Source organism: Ambystoma mexicanum, chromosome 4q (assembly GCF_040938575.1).
Source record: "Ambystoma mexicanum isolate Mex_15411 chromosome 4q, UKY_AmexF1_1, whole genome shotgun sequence".
Classification (NCBI taxonomy): domain Eukaryota; kingdom Metazoa; phylum Chordata; class Amphibia; order Caudata; family Ambystomatidae; genus Ambystoma; species Ambystoma mexicanum.
Genome location: NC_090928.1, coordinates 627,685,922 through 627,709,400, shown reverse-complemented (window position 1 = coordinate 627,709,400; position 23,479 = coordinate 627,685,922). Strand labels below are relative to the sequence as shown.

General features: G+C 47.8%; 1 protein-coding gene and 1 pseudogene across 4 annotated transcripts in view; both read left to right on the top strand.

The window, feature by feature from the left end:
• The window catches only part of AFTPH (aftiphilin), an 826,627-nt gene extending 804,021 nt beyond the window's left edge, over positions 1–22,606 (top strand). For all 4 annotated transcript variants that reach the window (XM_069608171.1, XM_069608173.1, XM_069608170.1 and 1 more), the window contains one exon: positions 21,475–22,606. In XM_069608171.1, the coding sequence (XP_069464272.1) occupies positions 21,475–21,619 (145 nt within the window). In that variant the 3' untranslated portion in view covers positions 21,620–22,606. The remainder of the gene's footprint in view (positions 1–21,474) is intronic.
• Positions 18,728–19,411, top strand: LOC138467880 (small ribosomal subunit protein eS17-like; annotated as a pseudogene).
• Positions 22,607–23,479: the final 873 nt, after the last annotated feature.

Sequence of the window (23,479 nt, the reverse complement as noted above, 5' to 3'; positions counted from 1 at the left end):
AGTCTATGCAAAGTATGTGAATCGAAGTAGATTCACAGGCCCCAGAAGATTTACATTACTTACCTAGTAATCTTCTTTCGAATTAATTGTCCTTGCACCTGTTCCTCATCTTTGATATATCCAAGACTGCTTGCAGCTTCTTATGGATTTTTTTCTGATGAGTCGTGCGCCATGCAGCATCTTCGACGGCCTCCATAGCGCCCCTCGCAGTGACGATGCTGTTGTATGAAGCATATGCGCTGACAGTTACCTCAGTTCCGTTTTTCTCCACATAACTGTGTGCATTCAGAGCCATCGCCTCAGCAAGACTTAGATTGTGTTTTCATTTCAGTCAAGTTCGACTGCATTTCGACATGTCCTCGACTCTGAAGACTGGTTTTAAACGGTGTTCAGACTGTGGGACAAACATTCCCATAACAGACCCTCACTGTGTCTGTAGTGTTGGGGGATCGGCCACAAAGTGGACAACTGTGGCTCATATCAGTCCATGACGGTCTAGGCCTTGCGGGAAAGGAAGGGGAAACTTGATGCAGGTAAGCCCTCGTCCATATCCCCGTCCAAAAGAAAGTTGTCCTCCGAATCGAGGGATGTATCCCCGAGAAAAAGCGTCCGAATCATCGGAGACGCTCGATGGATATCTGAACACTTGTGTTCTTATTACAAGAAGAGTATGAATCGCCACAGATCTTTGTCTTCTTCCTCTTCTCCTGAAAGTGTCTTTCCCTAAGAAAATATTGAATGCTTGACATTTTTCAGCGGCAAGCTCCTCTGAGTGCCCGTCTCAAGGAGTAAGGGAAACCAAGCCAACCCTCCGTGTCTGAGAAGACCAGAAGGGAGTCTCCTTGTGCGCCTAAGGGTCCAGGAAGACCTTCCTCGACGCATGTTGAAGGAGTCTTCGACACATAAGACAAAGCCAGTGTCTAGCCCCTCGATACAGGGGAAAAGGTGTCCTGATAATGACGGACAACACAGTGGCCATGCACTGCCTCAACCAAAGATGGTCACTGCCCTCATGCAGAGAGGCAATGCAGCTCCGTTTCTGGGCACTTGCAGAACAAATCACTCTTCTGGCAGTTGATCTAGCCGGAGGAGGGTTTATGGTCAAACCATCGATTTCAAATGCATCGAAATGCATTTCCATCCTTGCAAAAGCATTTGATGCCTTTCCATCGAAATACTATCTTTTACATGTAAAAGTGCATTTCCATAGAAACCAGTCCATCAAATTTCTAAAGTTTAGATGGATATGCACTTTTAAATGTAAAAAACAGCATTTCGAGGCATTTCTTTAACGTTCAAATGTTACATGGAGCTGCCCAGTGCTGAAATCTTCAAAAGATTTTAGCACTGGCCAGCTTCATGTAACAGTGCATTATTTTGTGGCAGGGGGTTCCCCCACCTCAGCCACCCAACTCCCAAAACACCCCCCCTAACCCAACTCAAACCCTAGACCTAATTCTAACCCTTGCCCTACACCTTAACCTAACCCTAAATCTACCCCTTCCACTAACCCTTGCCTTACCCCATACCATAACCCTAATTTTAAAATAAAAAAAATCCATCAAATTATATTCAATGAAAAGGCATTTTGATGGAAATGCTTTTCTTTGGATGTAATTCGATGGAAATGCATTAGATGAAACTGATTTCGATGGAATGACCAGATACCCCGGAGAAGAAAACGTGGCAGCAGACTCTGAGCAGGCAGAGCACGATCTCCCACGAGTGGGAGCTAGCACAGGAAGTCCTTCTGTAGATCTTCTCCCTTTGAGGAACCCCTCGGGTGGGTCGGTTTGTGACCAGTGTCAACCGGAAGTGTGAGATGTTCTGCTCCCGGGAATTTCCCCAAAGAGAAGCTTTAGGGGACGCGTTTGTAGTAGGCAGGGAGTTTCCACGGCTGTACAAATTTCCTCCAGTCGCCATTATTCCTCATGTCATCAGGAGGTTGAGGAAGTTTGGGGAAAACTCTGATCTTGATTGCTCCGGATTGGGTCAGGAGAACGTGGTACCTAGACCTTCTAGAGATGGCCATCTGCCCTCCAATTCGTCTTCCCCAAAGAGAGAACTTACTCTTGCAAGAGGGAGGTTGAATTCTACACCCAGAGATTAGGACCCTCAATCTTCACGCCTGCTGTCTGAAAAGGGTTAGATATAAGGATTGGGACCTTCTGGAAGACGTGATGGAGGTATTGCTTTTGGCCACAAGACCAGCAACTAAATCCTTATACCACTGTCATTGGAATAGGTTTTGCAGCTCGTGCAGGGAAAATAAACATGAACTTTTGCATGTTAACTTTGCCATGTTCTATAGTTCATGCTCCACTTGACCCATTCTGTGGCGTCGGTGTAGGGCTACTTGGCGGCACTGTCAGTTTTTAAGAGATCTCTGGATGAGGGATTGTACTTGCCTACTCCCTCTATCGTACCAATATGGGACTTGAATCTAGTATTGAAATGTCTTGTGGGAGCTCCTTTCGAGCCCTTGCATTCCTGTCCATTGAGAAAGCTTTTTTAGTAGCTATCATGACTGCCTGCAGGGTGAGCTACAAGCCCTGTCTTCTAAGCCTCCTTTCACATCCTTTTTCAAGTACTAGGTAATTTTGAGAGTTCACTTTGAACAACGTATAGTATTACCAACTTTTTATCCTCCTGTATCGTATAGACCCTAAAAGGGTGTTAAGTTACTACAATACACAGGCAGCAAATTATTCGCCATGATGGACCAGCTCTTCATTGGATACGCTTGCTAAAGATTAGGTTTCGAAGTCAACTAGATGGAATGTTGTGTATAACGGAATGCTACTCTCTGGCAGGCAAGGATTTGCCTCAAAGGTTTGAGGGTGCTTTCCACTAGTGGGGTTGCTGCTTCTTCGCTGCTAGAAAGAGATGTTCCGGTGCACAGCATCTGCTGAGCAGCAACCTGGTAGTCCCTTCATAGTTTCAGTACATTTTACTATATAGACTTTATCCGGCGCGGAGGCCAAATTTGGCAAAGCTGTCCTCCATAATATCAACAAATAAGAACATTCTTGGCACCCACCTGCTAAAACAAACTGCATTGGGAGTCTATCAAAGAATACGTTGGAAGACACAATTTATTCGAAGAACAAGTTACTTACCCCTGGTAACGTTCTTTCAACTGGATGTTCCTCCCATGAATTTCTCATCGCCCTCCCATCCTTCCCCTCTTACTTGCCTAGAATTTCCATGTCTAACACCTTCCGTTCTCGCAACGCAAGGTTGTCTCCTCCTATGACAGAGCATGCAATTAAAGGAGGAAGAAACTAGATCTGAGGTAAGTCAGTGTGCATGCTTCATATACCAGCATCAATCTCACGGCGAGGGATGCTATGGAGGCGGTCAAAGACAGTGACTTGACGCACAACTCTTTGAAAGGTATTCTGAAGAAAGCTGCAAGCAGACTTGGATATATCAATGATGAGGTATACGTGGGAGGAACATCCAGTCAAGAGAATGTTACCACGGGAAAGTAACTTGTTCTTCTGCTGCTTGCATCTGCGTAATCTAATATGCCGGGTGCAAAGGCATAGTACTATAATTCTGTTTATATTTTACTTTAAAAACTCATGTACTAACCTCGGGTCCGAAAAACAATCTTAGGATGTTGATGCAGAATGTTACCCGGGCGCGTAGAGTAGGGATAGTGTGACAAAAACACCCCTCAACCCCCCCTTTTTGAATTTGCAAAGAAAAACCAGATGTAATACTCGGCACCAACCGCTAGATGGCAGCCTATGGTAAATGTGACTAGTTTTTTAATCTTAGTTCTTGAAATATAAACCCAGGCAGCAAGGGGCGTTCTTGTCACACTATCCATGTCCTACATGTACTGGAGCCTATGATCCTTCATGCATAAACGTCGTTGGATGCTTTCTTTTTCTGACCTGTATGAAACGGAGGTAAGACTTAGGATTAATTGGACTTTCTCATTGCTTCCAAGTGGGGAAGCAGGCTGGGTGCATGTGACGAAGCAAATTCAAGCCACAGAAAGACCATTAATGGTTAAGAAATGTTTGTCGTCTGAAGAATGCGAATCAGCTTTGGTTTATGCTTTGTGGATGTCTGTGTTGGAATAAGGCACAATTTGTTTTTTTAAAGGTTTTATTGGTTTCAAAACTAATACAACATGTAAAAGTAAAAAGACACCTTTAACAGTATCACATTAAAAATGAACACATTTCCCAATATTGCAAATAAAAGATATGTTAGCATTCCAAATCAATTAAACAAAATCAATTATCCTTTCCCCCCCCCAGGTTAAAGTACAGGAAAGTAATAACATAATGTCTTGGCCAGGAATCTCACCAAAATCAGCTAACATCTAATCCCGTAATACCCATACAGGTTTTTACTTCTTTGTTGTCATCAACTCTTAACCAGGCCCAAGAGAGGAATTTGCCTTCTGGCCGATTAAGTCCACAAATTTAAGCATTCCCGAAGTGGGGCCGATCTTTTGCCCCATTAATAGCCAGTCCCAACGCTCCTCTATAGTCTCGCCCATGGTCAAGTATGTTCCTGTATGGGAGGACCTCAACTCAACGAGATCCGGACATTCCATTGCGATGTGGACCAATGGTTCAATCTGATTCGTATTTCCACAGAATCTACAATAACCTTTCTCCATCTCAATCTGATGGCATTTCAACAAGACCTCTTGCGTGGGCATAACATTAAATACACATCCCATCAAGAGATCCCTGTAGTGTACGGAGGGGAATTTTCAAAGGTAAGACGGCAGATCATTTTGCCTCTTTATTTCAACCCACAATCTAAAGTTCAAGGGGTTGATGGTTCTTGCCTCACTCGTTTGAATCCAATCCACTCTCTTGAGTGACTCCTTTATCTTGAGGGGGGTTGACCTTCAACAAATCAATGTCCACCTCACAATTGTTCAGAATCCTCATCGCGGCTTCAAGCCACAAATTGAGAGGTATGTTAATTGGTCTATTTATTGATCTTAAAACAACAAAGGGGACAGACCCCTCAGTTATGATGTATTTTTGATATAAGGAAATCACCTTCCAGCGAATTGTGGCAGCCATTGAGGTTAAACACAATGCATGTTGGATAGAGGCAATTGGGAGGGATTTAGAGTCTTATACGCTGCGCCCAAAGTATTCCCTCCATCAATGGCCACACTTTTACACTCGTATCAAGCACCGTTTCGGCTCCATATGTGACTACCTGTATAACCATTTGCGCCCCATAGGGCCTATGGATGGCTGTTCCCTGGTTAGAAAGGTTTCAGAACTTATTTTGCAGCTGTTCCAACTGGGCACTTTCCTTTCTTTTTTTTTAAATTTATTTTTACTCTCAGGTATGATTGTTTCTACCAGCTCTAACCAGCATTCCTCAACCCTCCATGTGAAAGGCGCCCTTTTTTTTTCTTTTCGCCAATGTCCTGATCAGAAATTGAGATTTGTTTACGTTCATTTTCATTCCATTAGCAATTAGATATTTATTAAATACTGAGTTTCTATGCTGTAGACCTATAGCCGTCTGATCGAGAGACTATATCGTCTGCATACAACAACCATCAGAGCTCGCAGCCATTCAGCTGAGGTGGAAAAGCTTGAATAGCTCCCTGCAAGCTTCCAGCGTCTGACAGGTAGAGGCTGAATCACAAGGGTGCTAGAGCACAACCTTGTTTAAGCCCAGAGAATGTTTTAATATGTCCAGACTGCAAACCCCCTGCTCCCAGTCTGATCTTTATAGATGTTCCAGTATATAGAGCCTGAATGTCTTCCAGGATATCAGCCGGACATCGCTAGTTTTTCAACTTGGTCAAACAGTCTATTCCGATTTACCCCATCAAATGCTTGATTTAAATTTAAAAGTAAGTTGAGGACAAATAGATTTCAAAATGTCCCCACACCTTTAATGAAGCCTGTCTGTCTGGGGTCAAGTATAGCCGACCTAGTCGCCCAGGCAGTCAAGTCTTGCAGGACCACAGAGGAAAAAGCTTGCCAAGTGAGTCAAGTAGGGCAATAGTTCTTTGGTTCTCCAGCATGGGGTCTGGCATGGATTCACATGCTCATGAATATTCCCCGTCGTCAGGCTGGGAATCCTCGGTAAAGAAAAAACCAGTATCAGTTTCGTTTCTGATCTGTCTTTCGTAGTAGTAACCAATCACTGGTCTCTGCGTCATACTGACCACAGCCAATGACTGCCCTCTACCTAAGCCCCGCCTCTGGCAGCCATCTTCAGATTTTTACCGCACGTTCATGTGTTGGGATCCTCGTGCTATTGCTCTCGAGCGTTAGTGCTATTTTTTCACGTTTTTTTCTCAAAAACTTTGTTTTTTCGGTCAAAAGAGCCTCAAGCTCCACCAACTCTCCATCCGATCAACGGGGACCCGTGTCGGATTCGTCCACGCCCCTCAAGGGTGAAGATTCGTCGAGCTACGCTTTTGGAGGACTCCAGAAGTTTCTCAGGCCCATCTCGGTCATGGCACAGGAGAAGGGAAGCTCGACGCCCGGAAAGCTGTTCAGGGCCTGCCCTGGATGCCAGCTGCAGAATGTCTTTAAAGAAGACGAACACTCCTTTTGTCTTTACTGCCTACATGAGGACAAGACGCACGTGGAGAAGGACTGTGCGTTTTGCGGCAACATGTCGGAGCGGACCATGAAGGACCGCCATCAACGTCTCGCCAACTGGCTGGAAGGGAAGAGCCCGTCCGGCGAAAAGAGGAAGAAATCCGAGCGGTCTTCTAAGACCTTTGAGGACGCCCCGGCGACGGGCGTCCAACATAAGGCCAAGCACTGCGAGTCCGCTGGCACCGGGAGCGCCGAACGGTCGGGCTCTACGGGCGCCAGGCAGGGCGCACCCTCCCCGGCACCATCAACCACGAGCCAACGCTCTGGGTCGGGTAAGAGGAAGGCCGAGCACCCGGCGAAGCTCCTGGAGAGGCCCCGGTCGAGCTCGGGGGGGAGCGAGGCAGTGTCCCCCCCCCTCAAGGATAAGGCGGTGAGCGCACCTAAGGTGGTGAAAGCCTTAATCCATCCGGCCAAGGCCTCTATCGAGACAGTCACGGCGGCCATGGCTCAGCCTGTGGAGGCTACACCAGCGGTGGCGACCTCGGGGCTCAGAGTCTCCCTGCCACCGCGGAGGGAGTCCTCTTTTATGCCCATCGACAGGACCCCTGTGAAACCTCCGACGGAGAAGAAAAAGGGGGGGCAGGAGGTCGTCGTGGATTCGGCCTCAACCTCTGAGGAAGAACTGATCGAGGTCTTAAGCCACGGCGCTGACGTGGAAGAAGACCAGCCCGTCGGGAGGGATCCCGACGCAGGAGACGACGACATCGTCGAGGGTACCGACGGGGCCCCTGACCGCCCGTCGGATTCCCCTCTGCCAGTGCCGCAAGACAACTCGGCGGCCATTTTGTTGGCTATACAGTCCTTATGCTCAGAGATAAGGACGAGACTGCCGTTACCAGTGGAGGAACCACTCCCGTCGGGGGACCCGGAACCAGGCCCTTCGGGCAGCCCCCCTCCTAAGAAAAGGATTCACCCTCCACCTCCTTTTCAGCCGTCGCGCCCCGTTCAGCCCTCCTCCCCGTCCACGACTCGAGGGGATTATACGGGGACTGACACGGCCGCGACGGGTACGGACGACGAGGTGTACGACGAGGATCTGCCGCCGTCTCCTCCCACCCGGGCTTCCCCACCCGACGAGATTGGATCTTTTCACTCCATGATCGCCAGGGCATCCGAGCTCTTCCAGCTCTGCCCGGAGGAGAAGAAGGAAGGTTTCCTTTATCAGCAGCGCGAGGCCAAGAGGAAGACGGTCCTTGCGGTACCTCTACTGGACGATATTTGGGATGAGGGCCTAGCCCTCCTCAAGAACCCATCCACGACGCCGGCTAGAAGAGACCGGTACGAGAAGAAGTACCGGGTCCCGGACGCGGCCCCCTTGTGCCTCCGGGCACAGCCTACCCCGGACTCCGTCGTCTCCGCGGCGGCCAGGAAGAAAGCGGGGGGGGGGGTGCGGCCTCCCCGTCGACTTCCCCGCCGGACGGCGAGGGAAAGAAATTGGACACGATGGGGCGCAGGGTCATCTTGTCTGCAGCGACGACGATTAAGGCGGCCAACGCCTTGGCTATCGTAGCCCGCTACGACAGGGAGCTGTGGTACAAACTGGCTCCCCTGCTGGACTTCCTACCAGACGACAAGAGGGCGGATGCCCTGGAGATCTTGCAGGAAGGTGAGGTGGCGTCGGACCACGCCATCACGATTGCGACGGACATCGCCGACAATGGATTTCGCCAGTTGGGCAACGGCGTGTGCCTTAGGCGGCGTGGATGGCTCAAGGCTACTGACTTCTGTCAAGACGTACAGACGGAGTCCTGGACATGCCGTTCGATGGGAACAACCTGTTTGGGAAAACAGTGGACGATTCCCTTCAAGCCATTAAAGCGGAGACGGCCCGGGCGCTCGGGGTTCTCCAGCAACGGCGGCCGCCCTTTCGGAGCGGCGGAGGCAAGGGTGCCTCCAAAGGTTCCAGCGGCGGATTTTCCACCTACCGTCAAGCGGCCCGTTCGTCGTCTCAGGAAGCTTACGGTGGGAGGCAGGGGACGAGGCAAGTCAGGCGGACCCCGCCGTCGTCGCCAAGGAGGTCAAGGCGGCAAAGCCTCGTCTAAGCAGGATTGAATCGGCCGTGGGGTCGGGCCCCCACCGAAGCACCCCGGTGGGAGGCCAGCTGGCGAGCTTCGTCAGCGTGTGGGAGTCCATCTCCACCGACCGTTGGGTGCTGGACGCCCTAGCCCAGGGCCACGCGCTCGAATTTCAAAGAAGGTGCCCGCGCGTCCCCCCTGTGGCCAGGAAAGAGCTTCACGTCCCTCAGCTTCTCCAGGAGGTAAAGGCGATGCTCAGGAAGGGCGCCATCAAACTCGTCCCAAAGAGGCTTCGGGGCTCCGGAGTTTACTCAAGATACTTCCTCGTGAAGAAGACGGGAGGATGGCGCCCCATCCTAGACCTACGACGGCTGAACAAGTTCATCAAGGCACGGAAGTTCCGGATGGTCACCCTCCAGCACGTCCTGGGGCAGCTGGAGGAGGGCGACTTCCTGTCGTCGTTGGATTTGGAGGATGCCTACTTCCATATTTCCATCCTAAAGGGGCACCGAAAATTTCTCAGGTTCGTGGTCCAAGGGCGTCACTATCAGTTCAGAGCCCTTCCCTTTGGTCTACGGTCGGCTCCCAGGGTATTCACCAAGTGCCTTGCACCAGTGGCGGCGCAGCTGCGCCGAGAGGGGATCCACGTCTACCCCTACCTGGACGACTGGCTCATCCGAGCCAAGACGAGGGAGCTTGCCGTGAAGCACACGGCAAGGACCGTCCAACTTCTCACGGGCCTGGGATTCTCCGTGAACTACGCCAAGTCCCACCTGGTACCCGCGCAAGACGCACTGTTTCTGGGACACAGTGTCCCTTCTGGCCTCCCCGTCGGAGGAAAGGACCAGGGCCATCCTGGGCAAGGCACAGCGGATGTTGGTTGCCGACGCGGCCAAGGTGAGGTCCATCAAGTCCCTCCTCGGAATGATGTCTTCTTGCATCTACCTCATTCCCATGTGCAGGCTCCGGATGCGCCTGTTGCAGGAGTTCCTGGACGCGCGCTGGATCCAAACGACGGGCGACTTTGAGGAGAGGATCACACTCGACGAGAGTTTCCGACGAGCGATCCGGTGGTGGGGCACCCGCGCGCATCTGACGGCGGGCATGGACTTCCAGACCCCAGGCCACCAGGAGACAGTGACCGCGGATGCCTCCCTGGAAGGGTGGGGAGCGCACACCGAAAATCTGCACGCGAGAGGCCTTTGGCTCCCGACGGAGAAGTCCCTCCATATCAACGTCCTGGAGCTCTGTGCATTGTTTTGGACCCTCAGATCCTTCCTTCCGTCCCTCAAGGGCAAGGTGGTGAGGATCTTCACCGACAACACCACCACCATGTTTTACATCAGGAAACGGGGCGGAACCAGGTCCCCAGCACTGTCCAAGGAGGCGCAGGACCTGTGGCATTGGGCCGTCGCCCAAAGGATGTTTCTGGTGCCGTTCCATCTGGCAGGGATAAAAAACACCATTGCAGACTCACTCAGCAGGGAGCTGCGCTCGTGCCACGAGTGGGAACTACGGCAGGATCTAGTGGATCGCCTCTTCCGACGGTGGGGCACACCCCAGATCGACCTGTTCGCGACGGCGACGAACCCCAAGTGCTGGAGGTTCGCCAGCAGGTTTCCCCAGCCGAGGAGCATGGGCGATGCTTTCTCGTTCCCCTGGGAAGGCCTGTTCCTATACGCGTTCCCTCCACTGCCACTGCTGATCCGGCTCGTCAACCAGCTCAAGAGGTCACGGTGCAGGATGATCCTCGTCGCACCTGCGTGGCCGAGGCAGATATGGTTCCCGGACCTTCTGGACTTGTCAGCGTCCCCGTCAATCAAGCTGCCAGTGGACGCAGATCTGCTCTCCGGGGAAGGAGGCGCCATCCTCCACCACGACCCGAAGTCGCTGAACTTGCAGGCCTGGCTCCTGCAGCGCTAGAGTTTGGAGGATACGATATACCGGCCGACTGCAGAGAGGTTCTTGGAAAGGCCAGGGCGTCCTCGACTCTTAAATGCTACGGACACAAATGGAAGAGGTTCTCTGTCTAGTGCCGCGCACAGAAGATTAACCCTCTAAGGATTACGGCTCCCCAAGTACTGCCGTACCTGTTGACGCTGGCCAAAGCTGGACTGGCACACGCGTCCATCAAGATTCATCTTGCTGCCATCTCCCGATACACCAGAACCACGGGGCGGACGTCCTTGTGGTCTCATCGTCTGGTGAAAGAGTTCATGAAGGGACTGTTCAGATCCTTCCCGCCGGTGAAGGCTCCGGCCCCGGCGTGGGAGCTCAACGTGGTGCTGACCGAGCTCATGGGACCTCCGTTGGAGCCTCTGCACTCGGCCCTGTTGAAGTTCCTGTCGTGGAAAACAGCGTTTCTTGTGGCCATCACCTCCGCACGACGAGTGGGAGAGATCCAGGCCCTATTTTGCAAGCCACCATACCTGACTTTTCACGACATGAGGGTGGTGCTCAGGACGCACCCCTCCTTCATGCCCAAAGTGCCGTCGGAATTCCACCTCAACGAACCCTTGGTGTTGCCTGTGTTTTTCCCGTCGCCTTCGTCGCCGGCTGAGAGGACTTTGCACTCGCTTGATGTGGCTAGAGCGCTGAAGTTCTACGTGGACCGCACAAAGTGTTTTCGGAAGACGTCACAACTCTTTGTGAACTTTGGACCTGTCAATCAGGGGAAGGCTCTCTCGAAGGCTTCCATTTCCAGGTGGCTCTCCGGCTGTATCATGTACTGTCATCGGTTGGCAAACCGACCGCTGCCTGGCCGTCCGAGAGCCCATTCCACCAGAGCGATCGCAGCTACCACGGCGTTCCTATCTGGTGTGCCCCTGCTGGACATATGCAGGGCTGCTACGTGGAGGTCGACGCACACCTTCACAAAATTCTACTGCGTCGATCGGGATTCCAGGGAGGAGTCCAGGGTCGGCCAAGCAGTGCTGCGCAACCTGTTCGCCTGAAGTGAGCCTGGTGAGGAGGTAAGATTGCTTAATGTTGAGTTTGATGTAATGCTTAATGTTGAGCCTTTGCCACCTCCTGTGGTTGTGCATGTGTGTACTGCTATGTATTCTTTATTCATGAGCATGTGAATCCATGCCAGACCCCATGCTGGAGAAGGAACAAATTACTTACCTGTAACTGTTGTTCTCCAGCATGGGTCTGGCATGGATTCACATGCGAACCCTCACGCCTACCCCTCTGCGGCTCTTCACTTGGTCATACTGCCACTTCATGTGCTTCCAAATCTGAAGATGGCTGCCAGAGGCGGGGCTTAGGTAGAGGGCAGTCATTGGCTGTGGTCAGTATGACGCAGAGACCAGTGATTGGTTACTACTACGAAAGACAGATCAGAAACAAAACTGATACTGTTTTTTTCTTTACTGAGGATTCCCAGCCTGACGACGGGGAATATTCATGAGCATGTGAATCCATGCCAGACCCATACTGGAGAACAACAGTTACAGGTAAGTAACTTGTTCCATCAGCCCTATCGCCCTTGAATACCCGGACAGCCAGAGCCTCACGCCGTGATTCCGTGATCTGTCGTTTTGCCATCACCTGATTAAACAGGGATACTGTAAAAGCCGCCCAGGCGTCGGGATTACTTTTCAAGATACCATTGGACACACCATCCGACCCAGCCTCATGGGAGGAGCTGAACTTCATGATCATTGATCTACCCTCGATACCATCAAATTCAAAGCTCCATCCCTTTGGTTTCGGGGACCTTTCCAGTAAGTTGTGTGTGCTCTTTCCTGCAAATATTTCAGTATGACTAATCCATCCCTCCTCCGTAACACCGCCCATCAAATTATCTTTCCTGATGTTTCCTACATTGATGAGCTCCCACATATTTCGGGAATTCTTTCCACGAACTGCCCTTAACATCGACTCAGCATCATGCTGGGCAAGTACAGATTTATGTGCTTTGACCCAGTTTTTATAGGCCTGCCTATGTTTCTTAACAAGTATTTCTGAATCAATTGGATTCAATTGCTCGATATTTTTCACCTCCGTCGACAGGCCCTACCGGCTCTAAATAGATCATAGTTAGACATGCTTAGGGGTATGATGGACTCTTCGCTCCCCCCCCCCCTTTGTCTACCCTTTGTAGGATCCACTCATACGCAGCCCACCTTTCATTAGACATAATGCCATGTTCGAGCCAAGATGTTAAGCAGGGAACTTTGGTTGCTGGAATTCTCACTCTGTTCATACCCTCATTAAGCTCGACCATAAGCATAACATTATGGGTTTGTGAGCTCCCCGGGACCTGTATAATGATGGATAGAAGATTGTGGTTGCTCTGTGGCAGAGAAATGATCTGAACTTTCGATACCCTCCCTCCCAGATTAGATGAGACAAAACAATAATCCAGGCATGTAATTTTGAAAGGAACTTGGGGTTGGTCACCCTAGGTTACCTGGGGGCAACCAGACGTGGACTCCCTGCTCACTGTGCTTAGAGAGGCTCAGCTTCACCTCACTGATGATGCCCAACAAGGCTGAAACACGTGTATGGGGTTGCTGATGGTACTCTTGTTCAGAGAGGAATTGCCATAGCATTTCGGTGCTGGACTGCCCTTGTGGGTGGGACAAAGACTGATATGCAAATGGATATTTCCCATCTGTGAAGGTACAGTGAGCAAAAAGCAATGGCTGCGAACTCTCAATGTGGTTAATAACCACTGAACAGGTTATCATGCCTTGTTCTTTCGAGAGAGGGGCGCCTGCTACCTTTTTTGTAATACTGCATGGGTTCCATTCCTGCAGGTGGGAACACCAGGACAGTCACCATTGGTTTGCCCATTCAACATCAACAGTTCCCGTGTTTCCACGGGTTATCCCCTCCAAACATTCCAAGCGCAGATGCTGGCCATCTTTTGATAGTAACCGGATATTAGTCACCACAAATCAGGATTTCCGGATTTTCAAACTGTATTTGAGCTTCATCAACCTTCTCCATAATAAGGTACACACACCTCCCTGCTTGCAAGTCTTTAACTCCCCGATAGACATTTATCACCAGGAGATTAACCTTTCCATTTGAGTTAAATATCTCTGACAGGATTTGGATGTTCGGGTTGGGTGTGAAGTGTTGACCAATTTTAAAGCCCCGACTTACTCTGGAGTGAGGAGGCCAGAGAAGGGGCGACCCAAAGATCCCTTAAGGGCAGGATTCAAGAAGACCTCATAGCCATCACATGCTGGCTTGTCCCTGAGTCAGGTCTCCTGGAGGCATACTATATCATAGTCCCCAAGAACGTTCCCTTCTTTCGTGAACAGGAACTCAAAGCCTCGGCTGTTCCATGAATCCACCCTAAAAAGGTCAGTAGGATTTTTCTTGCCAGTCTATCTTCTCCTAGGTTTGGCCGGTGCCCCCACCAGCCAACTCAATCATGGGGATCTACTCCTGTATTTTTTGAGGGATGCATTATCAGGCTTCTGCGGCATTCCGCAATCATTATTCCTGATTGTAAATTTCCCCAGGGGCCACATTTCTTTCATCAGTACGCTTTTAAGTGATGGTATCGGCTCCCCCGTATCTTTACTTTCCAGGATTTCCCAACATACAGAGGTGTTTAAATGCGAGTCTAGTTTCTTAAATTGAGTGTTCTGAGAGTTTGCCCCACGGTTTTCTCTGAGATCATATCCCAGAGATAGCAGCCGTTCACTTTGTTCCATCAACAGTCTTTAATAAGGTAGGATTGTAGATGCAAAATAAGTCCTCTCGGTCTAAGGCACAATACAGATTTCCGTTATCTAGCTCTAAGCACCAAGCCAGTGTTTTTCTACCTGCCGCAACCCTTCCTGTAGTAAACTGTCAATGTTATTGGAATCAAATTTAACGTATGCCAGTCATGTATTCTGTTCTCTTAGGAGATGGCTGACCTTTTTGTTGCTGTTAGTTTATGTACCTTAGCAGACTGCTGTGTTTGGCTAAATTGCTGATTTGAAGGGTTTCATTAATACTGGACCATTCCTGATGCTGCTCCCAAGGAGCAAACCCCTAACCTACTTTGACAACATAATCCCATCCTGTGATCTGACAGTCCCCCTTGTATGACGTGTATGCCTGAGAATTTGACCACGTTACAAGACATTCTTTTAGACCTCCTGTGTTGCATTGATGCATATGTTTGCAAGTATTAAGTGTGACTGACTCCTTCTCCAGCATGGGGTCTGGCATGGATTTGCTTGCCCATGAATATTCCCCGTCAGGCTGGGAATCCTCAGTAAAAGACATGGAGGTACGTGTCCTCTAGGTCCAACAACGTCAAGCAATCCCCTTTCTCCAGTTGGCCGAGCATGTGCTGCAACATCACCATCCTGAATATTTTGAGACTTCGGGTACTTGTTCAGATGGCACAGGTTTAGGATGGGTCTACAACCGCCCGTCTTCTTTCTTACCAGAAAGTATTGAATAGACTGCAGAGCCCCAGAGCCATTGGGGAACAAGCTGTAGCGGCCCTTTCTGTAACATGGCTTGCATTTCTTCCAGGAGGTGAGGAATGTGAAGCTCCTGGCTGGGAAACGGTGTAAACGTGGGCACTTGCGTTGGAACTCCAAGGTATGTCCCTGGGCGAGAACGTCCAGCACCCATCTGTTGGTGGTGGTGATCTTCCACTCGCTGACAAACCTTATCTGCCGTCCTCCTGCAAGGGTGCATGAGTGGGGGCCGGTTGTCTTGGCCGTGAAGGCTTGCTTGGGTGCCGGCGCCCTACCCTGCGGGCAATGTTGACCTCTGCTATCGTAGGCCTGGGAGCGACCCCTGCAGGCTTCCTGCATGGAGGATTCTGGAGGTTACCTGTATGATGTGAAGAATCCATTGAATTATTTGCTTGATTTTCCCCTGGAGGAGTGTAAAGAAGACGAGCAATGCTGTTGAAGAGTGGCAAGGGAATGTGCCGTCTCTGTATCTGTCTTTATGGCTTGAAGGAATTCTTCGACTGCCTTCCCGAACAGATTTTATCTGTCAAAGGACATGTCGGCACCTTCTGATCGTCCTGACAAAGGATTCTGGCCTTCAACCATCCTTGCTGATGAAGGCCAGACTCTGTTCCCCATCTACCGGAAACCTCTCTCTGCGATGTACACTGCCACCGTAATGGCATGGTCCGACGCCACCTCTCCTTCCTGAAAGGGGGCGAGAGCTCCCAATTTCTTGTTGTCAGGGAAGAATTCCAGGATCGTGCCTAGCTTGCACCAATGCTCCCAGTTGTATTGGGCCAACATAGCCTGATAATTTGCCGCCTTGATTGTGGATGACGCTGTGTAAATGACTCTTCCATAGCGTGCATCTTCTCGTTGTATGGGGGAACAGATGATGAAGTTGTTAGCCAAATGTTTCCTTGTGGCAGCCGACACTACAGAGTCTTGCGACAGTTGTGACCTCAAGCACTTGGGCGTGGGGTCTAGCACCCTAGATTTCTTTTCCAACCGGTCATGTTTGGTTGGAACCGTGTATGGGTTCTTCATAAGGGCTATGCCTTCCTCCCAAATGTTATCCAGAAAGGGTACACCCATGATCATCTTCCTTTTGGACTATCGTCGCTGCTACAAGAGTCCCTCTTTCTTGGTTTGCTCAGGCACCAACTGGAACAGCTCAGAAGCCCTGGGGATTGAGTGGAATGATCCCACTTCATCTGGCCGAGAGTCTCTGAGGGGCGTCCCGGTGAGGTGATTTGTCTGCCGGGACGAAATCCTCATCTTCGTCTGTCTCCATGGCCTTCTCTGTACCAATGTCTGTGCGTATCCGGGCTCGCTAGTGGAGTCGGGGCCTGGCATGATGGTGGAGGAGGCTGAGGTTGATCGGTGGCCAGCTGCCCCACAGGTGTCTCTGCTGGGGACAACCTCTGCTGGATCTCTGTCACTAGGGTGTGGAGAGTCGACGGATAGGTTCCTCGGTTCTGGAGGGAACGATGGAAAGCTAGGCACTGCTCTGCCATCCTCGTGGGGCGTATGTACGGACTCTTGGTCGTCATCGTCCGTGGATGCGATGTCCATCGGTTGAACACAAACCTTGGAAGGCTGTTTTGGGGACGACTTGCCCCGCCCCCATCCCTCCTTTTTCCTCTCTGAGGATTTTCAACTCGGATCTGCACTGGTGTCTTCCACCCCACCCCCCAGGGATGCTTGCAGCCTTTGCTGCTGCCTCGGCAGCCATGTTGTGCCGGGGCTGCAGGGATACCCTTTGCGCCGTAGGAGCCATACTCGTCATATCAGCACCTTCCACTGCTGTGGTCGTCACAGCAGGTGTCAACGAAGTGGTCGACCAGGACTTTGGCTGCGCCAGTGGGGCCTGCTGGGGGCTGCGCTGCCTTCTTCTTTTCCTCCAGCCTAGGCTTATCTGATTTCTCCCGTAACTAGACCGAGGTGGATGACTTCCTCTTTCAGAAGTTCGATGGCAGGCTGGCTATGGAGGCAGACGGCGATGGTGATCACGGCCTATCCAACCTGGGACCTGCATCAGCGGCGAACCCGGTGGAACTGTCCTTATTTTTGACTCCCAAGTATGGGGCGACTTCAAAGGACCAGAGGGAGATCGCTCTTCGGACCGGCCGGGCATGGTTGAGGCATGACCCTGCTTGGAGCACAGGGCAGAGGCCTTGTTCGAATTGAGCGAGGCAGGAAAGACATTGTAGATGTTGGTACTCCATGAAGATGTTCCCTAGCCTGCATTTGGTGCAGGGCCGAAGAGGGTCATTTCCTCCACGCCCTTTGACCATGACAGGGGAGAAAAAGAAGTCTGTCCAAAACGGCCTTCCAGAAACTTCACCCTTGAGGGGCGCAAAACTTCACCAACAATGGGTACCCGTTGCTGGCCGATGAGGAAAAAGCACACAGGCTCTGGTGGAAACAAAATTCTAACTTTTCTGCAAAATAACTTTGAAAAAACTCAGAGAGCAACTCTAGGTCTCCCAAAACTGAAGCGTGCAGTAGAAATCTGAAGATGGCTACCAGAGCCGGGGCTTAGGGAGAGGACTGTCATTGGAAGAGGGCCGTATGACCCAGAGGACAGTGATTGGTTTAGAGGAGAAATACAGTTTTAAAGTGAAAGTAAAACTGTTTTTTCTTTTACTGAGGATTCTCAGCCTGACAGGAATATTCATGAGCATGTGAATCCATGCCAGACCCATGCTGGAGAATGGTAGTTACAGGTAAGTAACTTAAACCATCTTTGCATTGCACTGCAGTCTGGAAGACTGACTGCAGTCTCAATCAATGGATAATAATTGCGCTCCTCTCCAGGCTTCTTGATGCCCCACGTATGTGCACAGTGGTACAAACGTTGGAAAAGGGTTAGGACATTTGTGCCACCATTCTGCCTTTAGGCGAAAGGTACTTGGCCCATGAAGTGCAACTTTCTCTTAGTAGGTCTTGTCCTTCAACAAGCTTATCTTTTAGCTCTGTATCCTTCCTTTCTTGAAAAATGTCTCTTGTTGACGGATCAATAAATGATTTCCTCAGACCCTGATTGGTAGCAGACATGGCAGTCTTTGCTCACTGGATGGAGATGATGATTACAGTTCCAATATTTTAGATATTACCCTATGATCTTATTGTTTCTACAGTTCAATGGTTTCATGGTCGATCTTCACATGGCGTGTTTCATTTAATACATTTGTAAACCACCAAATATATTCCTACATCTTTAAAATCCTAATGGATAGCATTTAACCAGATCCATTTCCATCTGGTGTGGTTCATCCAGTTCAGTTATCCTTTGCATTCTGTAGTTTTGATTATAAAGGAATAAATACCTGAAAAAACGATTTGAAGAGCAGCTATGCTTTAAACCTCACTTGCAGAGTTTAAAGCTATGATTCTTATGAATTTGAATCCCTAGTGCCGGAATCCAGGAGGCCCATTTTCTCTTAGCTTCTAAAGGTAGTTACTGTGTGTTGCAAATGGAATTAAATGTTTTGCCATCTTGTTGACGTATTGCTTTCGACAAACATATGCATCAGAGATGACGACTTACCAAACAGTCTGCAGAATCGCTCATAGTCTTCAAACTATTGAGTGATAAAATATTCTTCCTCAACATTAGTTTTACTTTCTGCATATACCTGGCCAAGACGTAGAAACTGCTGTAGTTTAAAGTGTCAGCGATTTCTTCATTTAGCTTCATCTGGAACTTTTATCATTTTGGAAGCGCTAGATCCATGCATAATGTATATTCACTTCTCTTCTACCAGTCTCGTCCAACATGGGATGTGTGAGGACAGAGACCATGAAAATGGCTGCCCAGGTCATCATAGGAAAATATTACTCCCGTCTGGGCAATGACTTCCACACCAACAAGCGGGTGTGTGAGGAAATCACAATCGCCCCCAGTAAGAAGCTCTGGAACAAAATTGCAGGATATTTCGCCCATTTGATGAAGTGTTTCCAGATGGGCCTGGTCAGAAGCGTCTCCATCAAACTGCAGGCAGAGGAAAGAGAAAGGAGGGATAACTGTCCCAGAGGTCTATGCCCTTGACAAGAAGATAATCGAAGTGGACAGACACCCAGAAAATGCTGAGTTTAATGGTCTATGATGGTCTGGCCATCCTGCAAGTTACACAGCCAACTGTGGGGATGAAATTTAAACGGCCCCAAAAAAAGGGTGTTAATTTCCCATGCACCTTCACGGATTGCCATATATTTTTCTCCAAACGTACTTAAAACCCACCTCTTTCCTCCACACTCTCCTTCAACCAACCCTTCACTGGAATACCCCAACATGATTGTACCAGTACTGTTATTTTACCATATAAAAGACTGCATGGAAGCGTATGCACCATTGCTAAGAAACCAATGCTCCAACTCTCACAAGACGAACCGTTTCAATGTTAGTATACAGGAAAATTAATGCAATTAAATCCATTAATCTTTCAAGCTTGTGAAAGGAGATGCTTATCGGTCTGAGTTACTGTGTCATCATGTACACATCTTTACTGGAAAAAACAAACATTGGTTTGGGTGTCAATGGCAGCGATCCATTCTTGTATACTGTACCAGTTTAAGACCCCCAAATACCAATGCAGTAGCCAATTGTTGTGATATTTCGTGTCTAGAAAGTGTTTGGCATAGAGTACATTTACAACATACTTCATTAATCTATCCTGTTGCATTTCGAACCATTAGCAGCCAAAAATCAAATCTTTCCATACATTTCCATTTCCAGTAAGCTTTCATGCCATTTATAGGAAACTAAAACAGGGAAACTAAAAAAGGCACTAATCTGTAGCTGCCATTTGGTCACTTTATGATTACTTTGAGAAATCTATAGTCTTCTCCTCAAGTTTAATGTGACAATGTATGGTGTCTGAGATGGGGGGAAAAAGTCCTGCAATCCATTTTGGCATTCCTCACTTCTTCCATGCCTGGCTCAAGCATTCAGGAATTACAAAAAATACAAGATATGAGGTCAATTCCCACAGCCTACGCACCTCCTAATCTACGTTTTCCTCTTTTTATTCAGGATTGGGTTAAGCCAGGCCCTTCTTAGCCTCACCACTCGAAGACCGAAAGAAGAAGGGTATTAAATTGCTTCCTCCCACAGGAATGCAAGCCTTCATGGATGGAGTTCTTTTGTCAAACCCTATGGACTTTACTCCAAGTTGACCCGCAGTATTGTTTACCCGTTTCTTTGCTTGTATTTGAGAAGGCATATTCATTAGTTTGCAGCGAAAAGTAGGAGCTGTAAAGGATAATGGTTGCACTGTTCTCTGCCTGAGAGTTTTGGGGCATATATCTTGGCTGGTCCGAGCCACCATTCATAAAACTGCCTATCCACCTAGAACACTCCTTTAAAATACAGCATGGCTTCTGCTGCTTGCCCTAAAGTAGTAATACTCTCTTTAATCAGTTTTACACATACATGCTAATATGTCCATACCATTCAGGGGATGCTCATCCAGTTGTTTTTCCTTTTCATTCTTGTACTTGTAGTGCTAGATTTATATTGGCAAAATCAAACCTACAAATCATGGAACAAATGTTGGAAAGAATGTATTTTACTTGCTTAAAATATTTCACCTGTCAGAGAAATGTGTTCTACTGCTTTTCTATTTATGCCTCAATATAGTGGCAACATGTATCCCGCCGGCTCAATGTTTTCTTGTTGGTCTTAAATTCTCTGTTTGACAGATCACCAATTGGCTAGTGTCTCCGACCTCCAATAAGAACTGTCAAGCGGAAAATAAACACGAGTAGCCTATCTTTCAGCAACAGTAAAAAAACATTTAACGGCATAGGAGAGCAGTCTCCAAACCTGCCACATGTGCATTCACTTCCTTCTTAAAAAGATCCTCAATGTTTCAACAGCTGGAACAAGTCGCTGCCTGCTATCTTTCAGCACCAGTTTCTCGTTCCATGAGCGATACGCCAACAGTTGTGCGATTATCCTCTTTCAGCAAACACCGAAAACCTAAATGAAGAGGTTTCAAGTAAAACTGTTAATGATTGTGTTTACATTTTTGACCCTTGTCTCGTCATTTAGACACCACTCATATGTTTCTTCAATAAATTAAGTGGTTTTGGCATGTAGTTGTGACCAGACTTCCAGGTCCTATCGCCTCAAATTCTGTATTCTGTTGGTTAGTATGTTCAGTCCATTGTAGCATATGCTACATAATCACCCCTTGGCCAACACTTTGGACAGAGTGGTTGGTATTCATGGGGGCTTATGACATTTTCACACCCCTTGTTAGAAAGATAACATTTGATACTGGTGTGCAGAATAATAAAATGTATTTGTTTTAACTTGACTGTCACTCCCTTGTTTTAACGCTTCGTCACAGTTGACACACTAACATAGATTATGCGTTTCATGCATTTTCTTGTTTTCACCCTTAACAGGAAACCTAAAAAGGAGGAGCATCTTAGCGAAGAGGCTGCCAAGGTGATTGCTAGCCTCCCTGATTTATCTTTCATGCATGCTAAGGTGTTGATGTTTCCAGCCACATTAACCCCTTCAACAAGCTGTCAAGAAAAGGTTGACTGAACATGTGAATTGAACTTTTTCTATTCATTTCCTTTCCTCTGCGAGTTAATAAAAGCAATCTTGCTTACAGTTTTTAAACAATCAGTTGATTTGTTGGTAAGCCGCACTCTGTTATACATAGTATTGTATATTTACATACTGAAATCCTACATTTATATTTCAACATAAAAATGTAAATAATTGGTAATATGAAAACACTTTTGAAGTTTTTCCCCTTCTCTTATGCTGGGGTGCATAAATTTGTTTTTTGTGAAATTCACTGACTCTGTCCTTCATATAAAATTTAAAATCAAACCACACTCTGATACAAAACCTCTCAGCTTTACTGCCTGTTGGGACATTCAACATTATGGCATTTTCAGTTTCCATATTTGTACTGAAAGTTTTGTTTTTCTTTTCTAGATGTGTTGAATTCATTCTGTTACATTCAAAAGCCTGAAAAGTTATGTTTGTGTGCATTTTTTAAACCGGCCAGGGTGGAACCCAAGTAAAATGTATTTTTTAGATGGGATCGCTTTGAACAATGGATTATGGTTTACTTTCATAGCCTTGTTCAAGGAGACTGATATATGGCCTGCACTTTGCTCATGTGAGTTACTTGGCAGATCACAGGCAAAACATGATTTGTGGCTCATTAGTATGTTTACTTTAATCAGCTTAATTTACGAATGGAGGACCAAAATGAGAGGATTGTATATTATAACTTTTACTGCATATGGTTTATTTTTGTTGTACCACTATTTGTCTGTTCTGTTTCTTCATTGAGGATTTTGCACAGTGTAAAGCGACATAATCATAGATTGCTATGGTTTAGGCTGTACATACAGTAAAACTATGGGATATAAATGTTCCAGGAAATTCCTATGGAAAAAAGAATGATATGTAGAAGAACCTCTAACAAGGTTAACGTGCATGCCCAAGGTATTTTGAGATTTAAGTGTGTAAATTTCCTTTTAGCTTACACAGAAATAAAATCATTTAAATTAAGTTGTGCTGGTCTGTCTTCTTGTTGCAGTTTTAAATGTTTTTGTTTTGTTTGCTCATTCCCATCGTAGGGCATCTAAAATCTATTGACAATGTGACGACATGTTTACCCCCTGTCCATGTGATTGTTTGACAGATGAACATTCATTGCAAAATATTGGATTTAAACAGATTGCGTGGTAGGTCTTGGATCAAAAAGATTGATATACGAAAATATATGCATCTGGGGTCTTATTTGTTTTTTGCAAGATGAATGTTTATAACATGCACCCTTTCAGTGATTTGAGGATGACTTGTGGATGTTGGAAGAAACAAGTTTTCGATAGTTAAATATTTTTCTGTAACCCATTTTATAAGTCACTATTTGGCTAACCTATACCCAATTAGAGTATTCTATGATATTGTTAACTCAAGATGCATATTCCATGCTGCTTAGCAGCATGATTGTGTATGCTCTTGTCATATAATTAACTTTTTCTTTCAAACTTTGTGACTTACCGCATACATTTTGAAACATTTTCCCTCTCCTTTCACATGTTGACCTGAACCATGCTCCTCTGCAGGCCAGTATGGTAACTCAATGTAGTGTTCAAAATAGCTATTTAGCTCCTGCCTCTAGTCTAGGAGAGCCTGGTCAGCTTGGAACCAACAACTACCAGGAGCTACTTTTGGCTCCTCCGGCCAACTGGTGCTTTACAAACATGTATATGTGAGAATAAGTTGGAATATTTTGGAATGTTAATAATTGGGACACCCCGATTACACATTTAAACACAGTGGATCATACATAATGGGCAAAAAATGAATGTTGCATCTCCTGGTTGGCCTATGGTAGCTCCTTCAATTGAAAGTGAAGCTGCAACTTTGCATTTTACT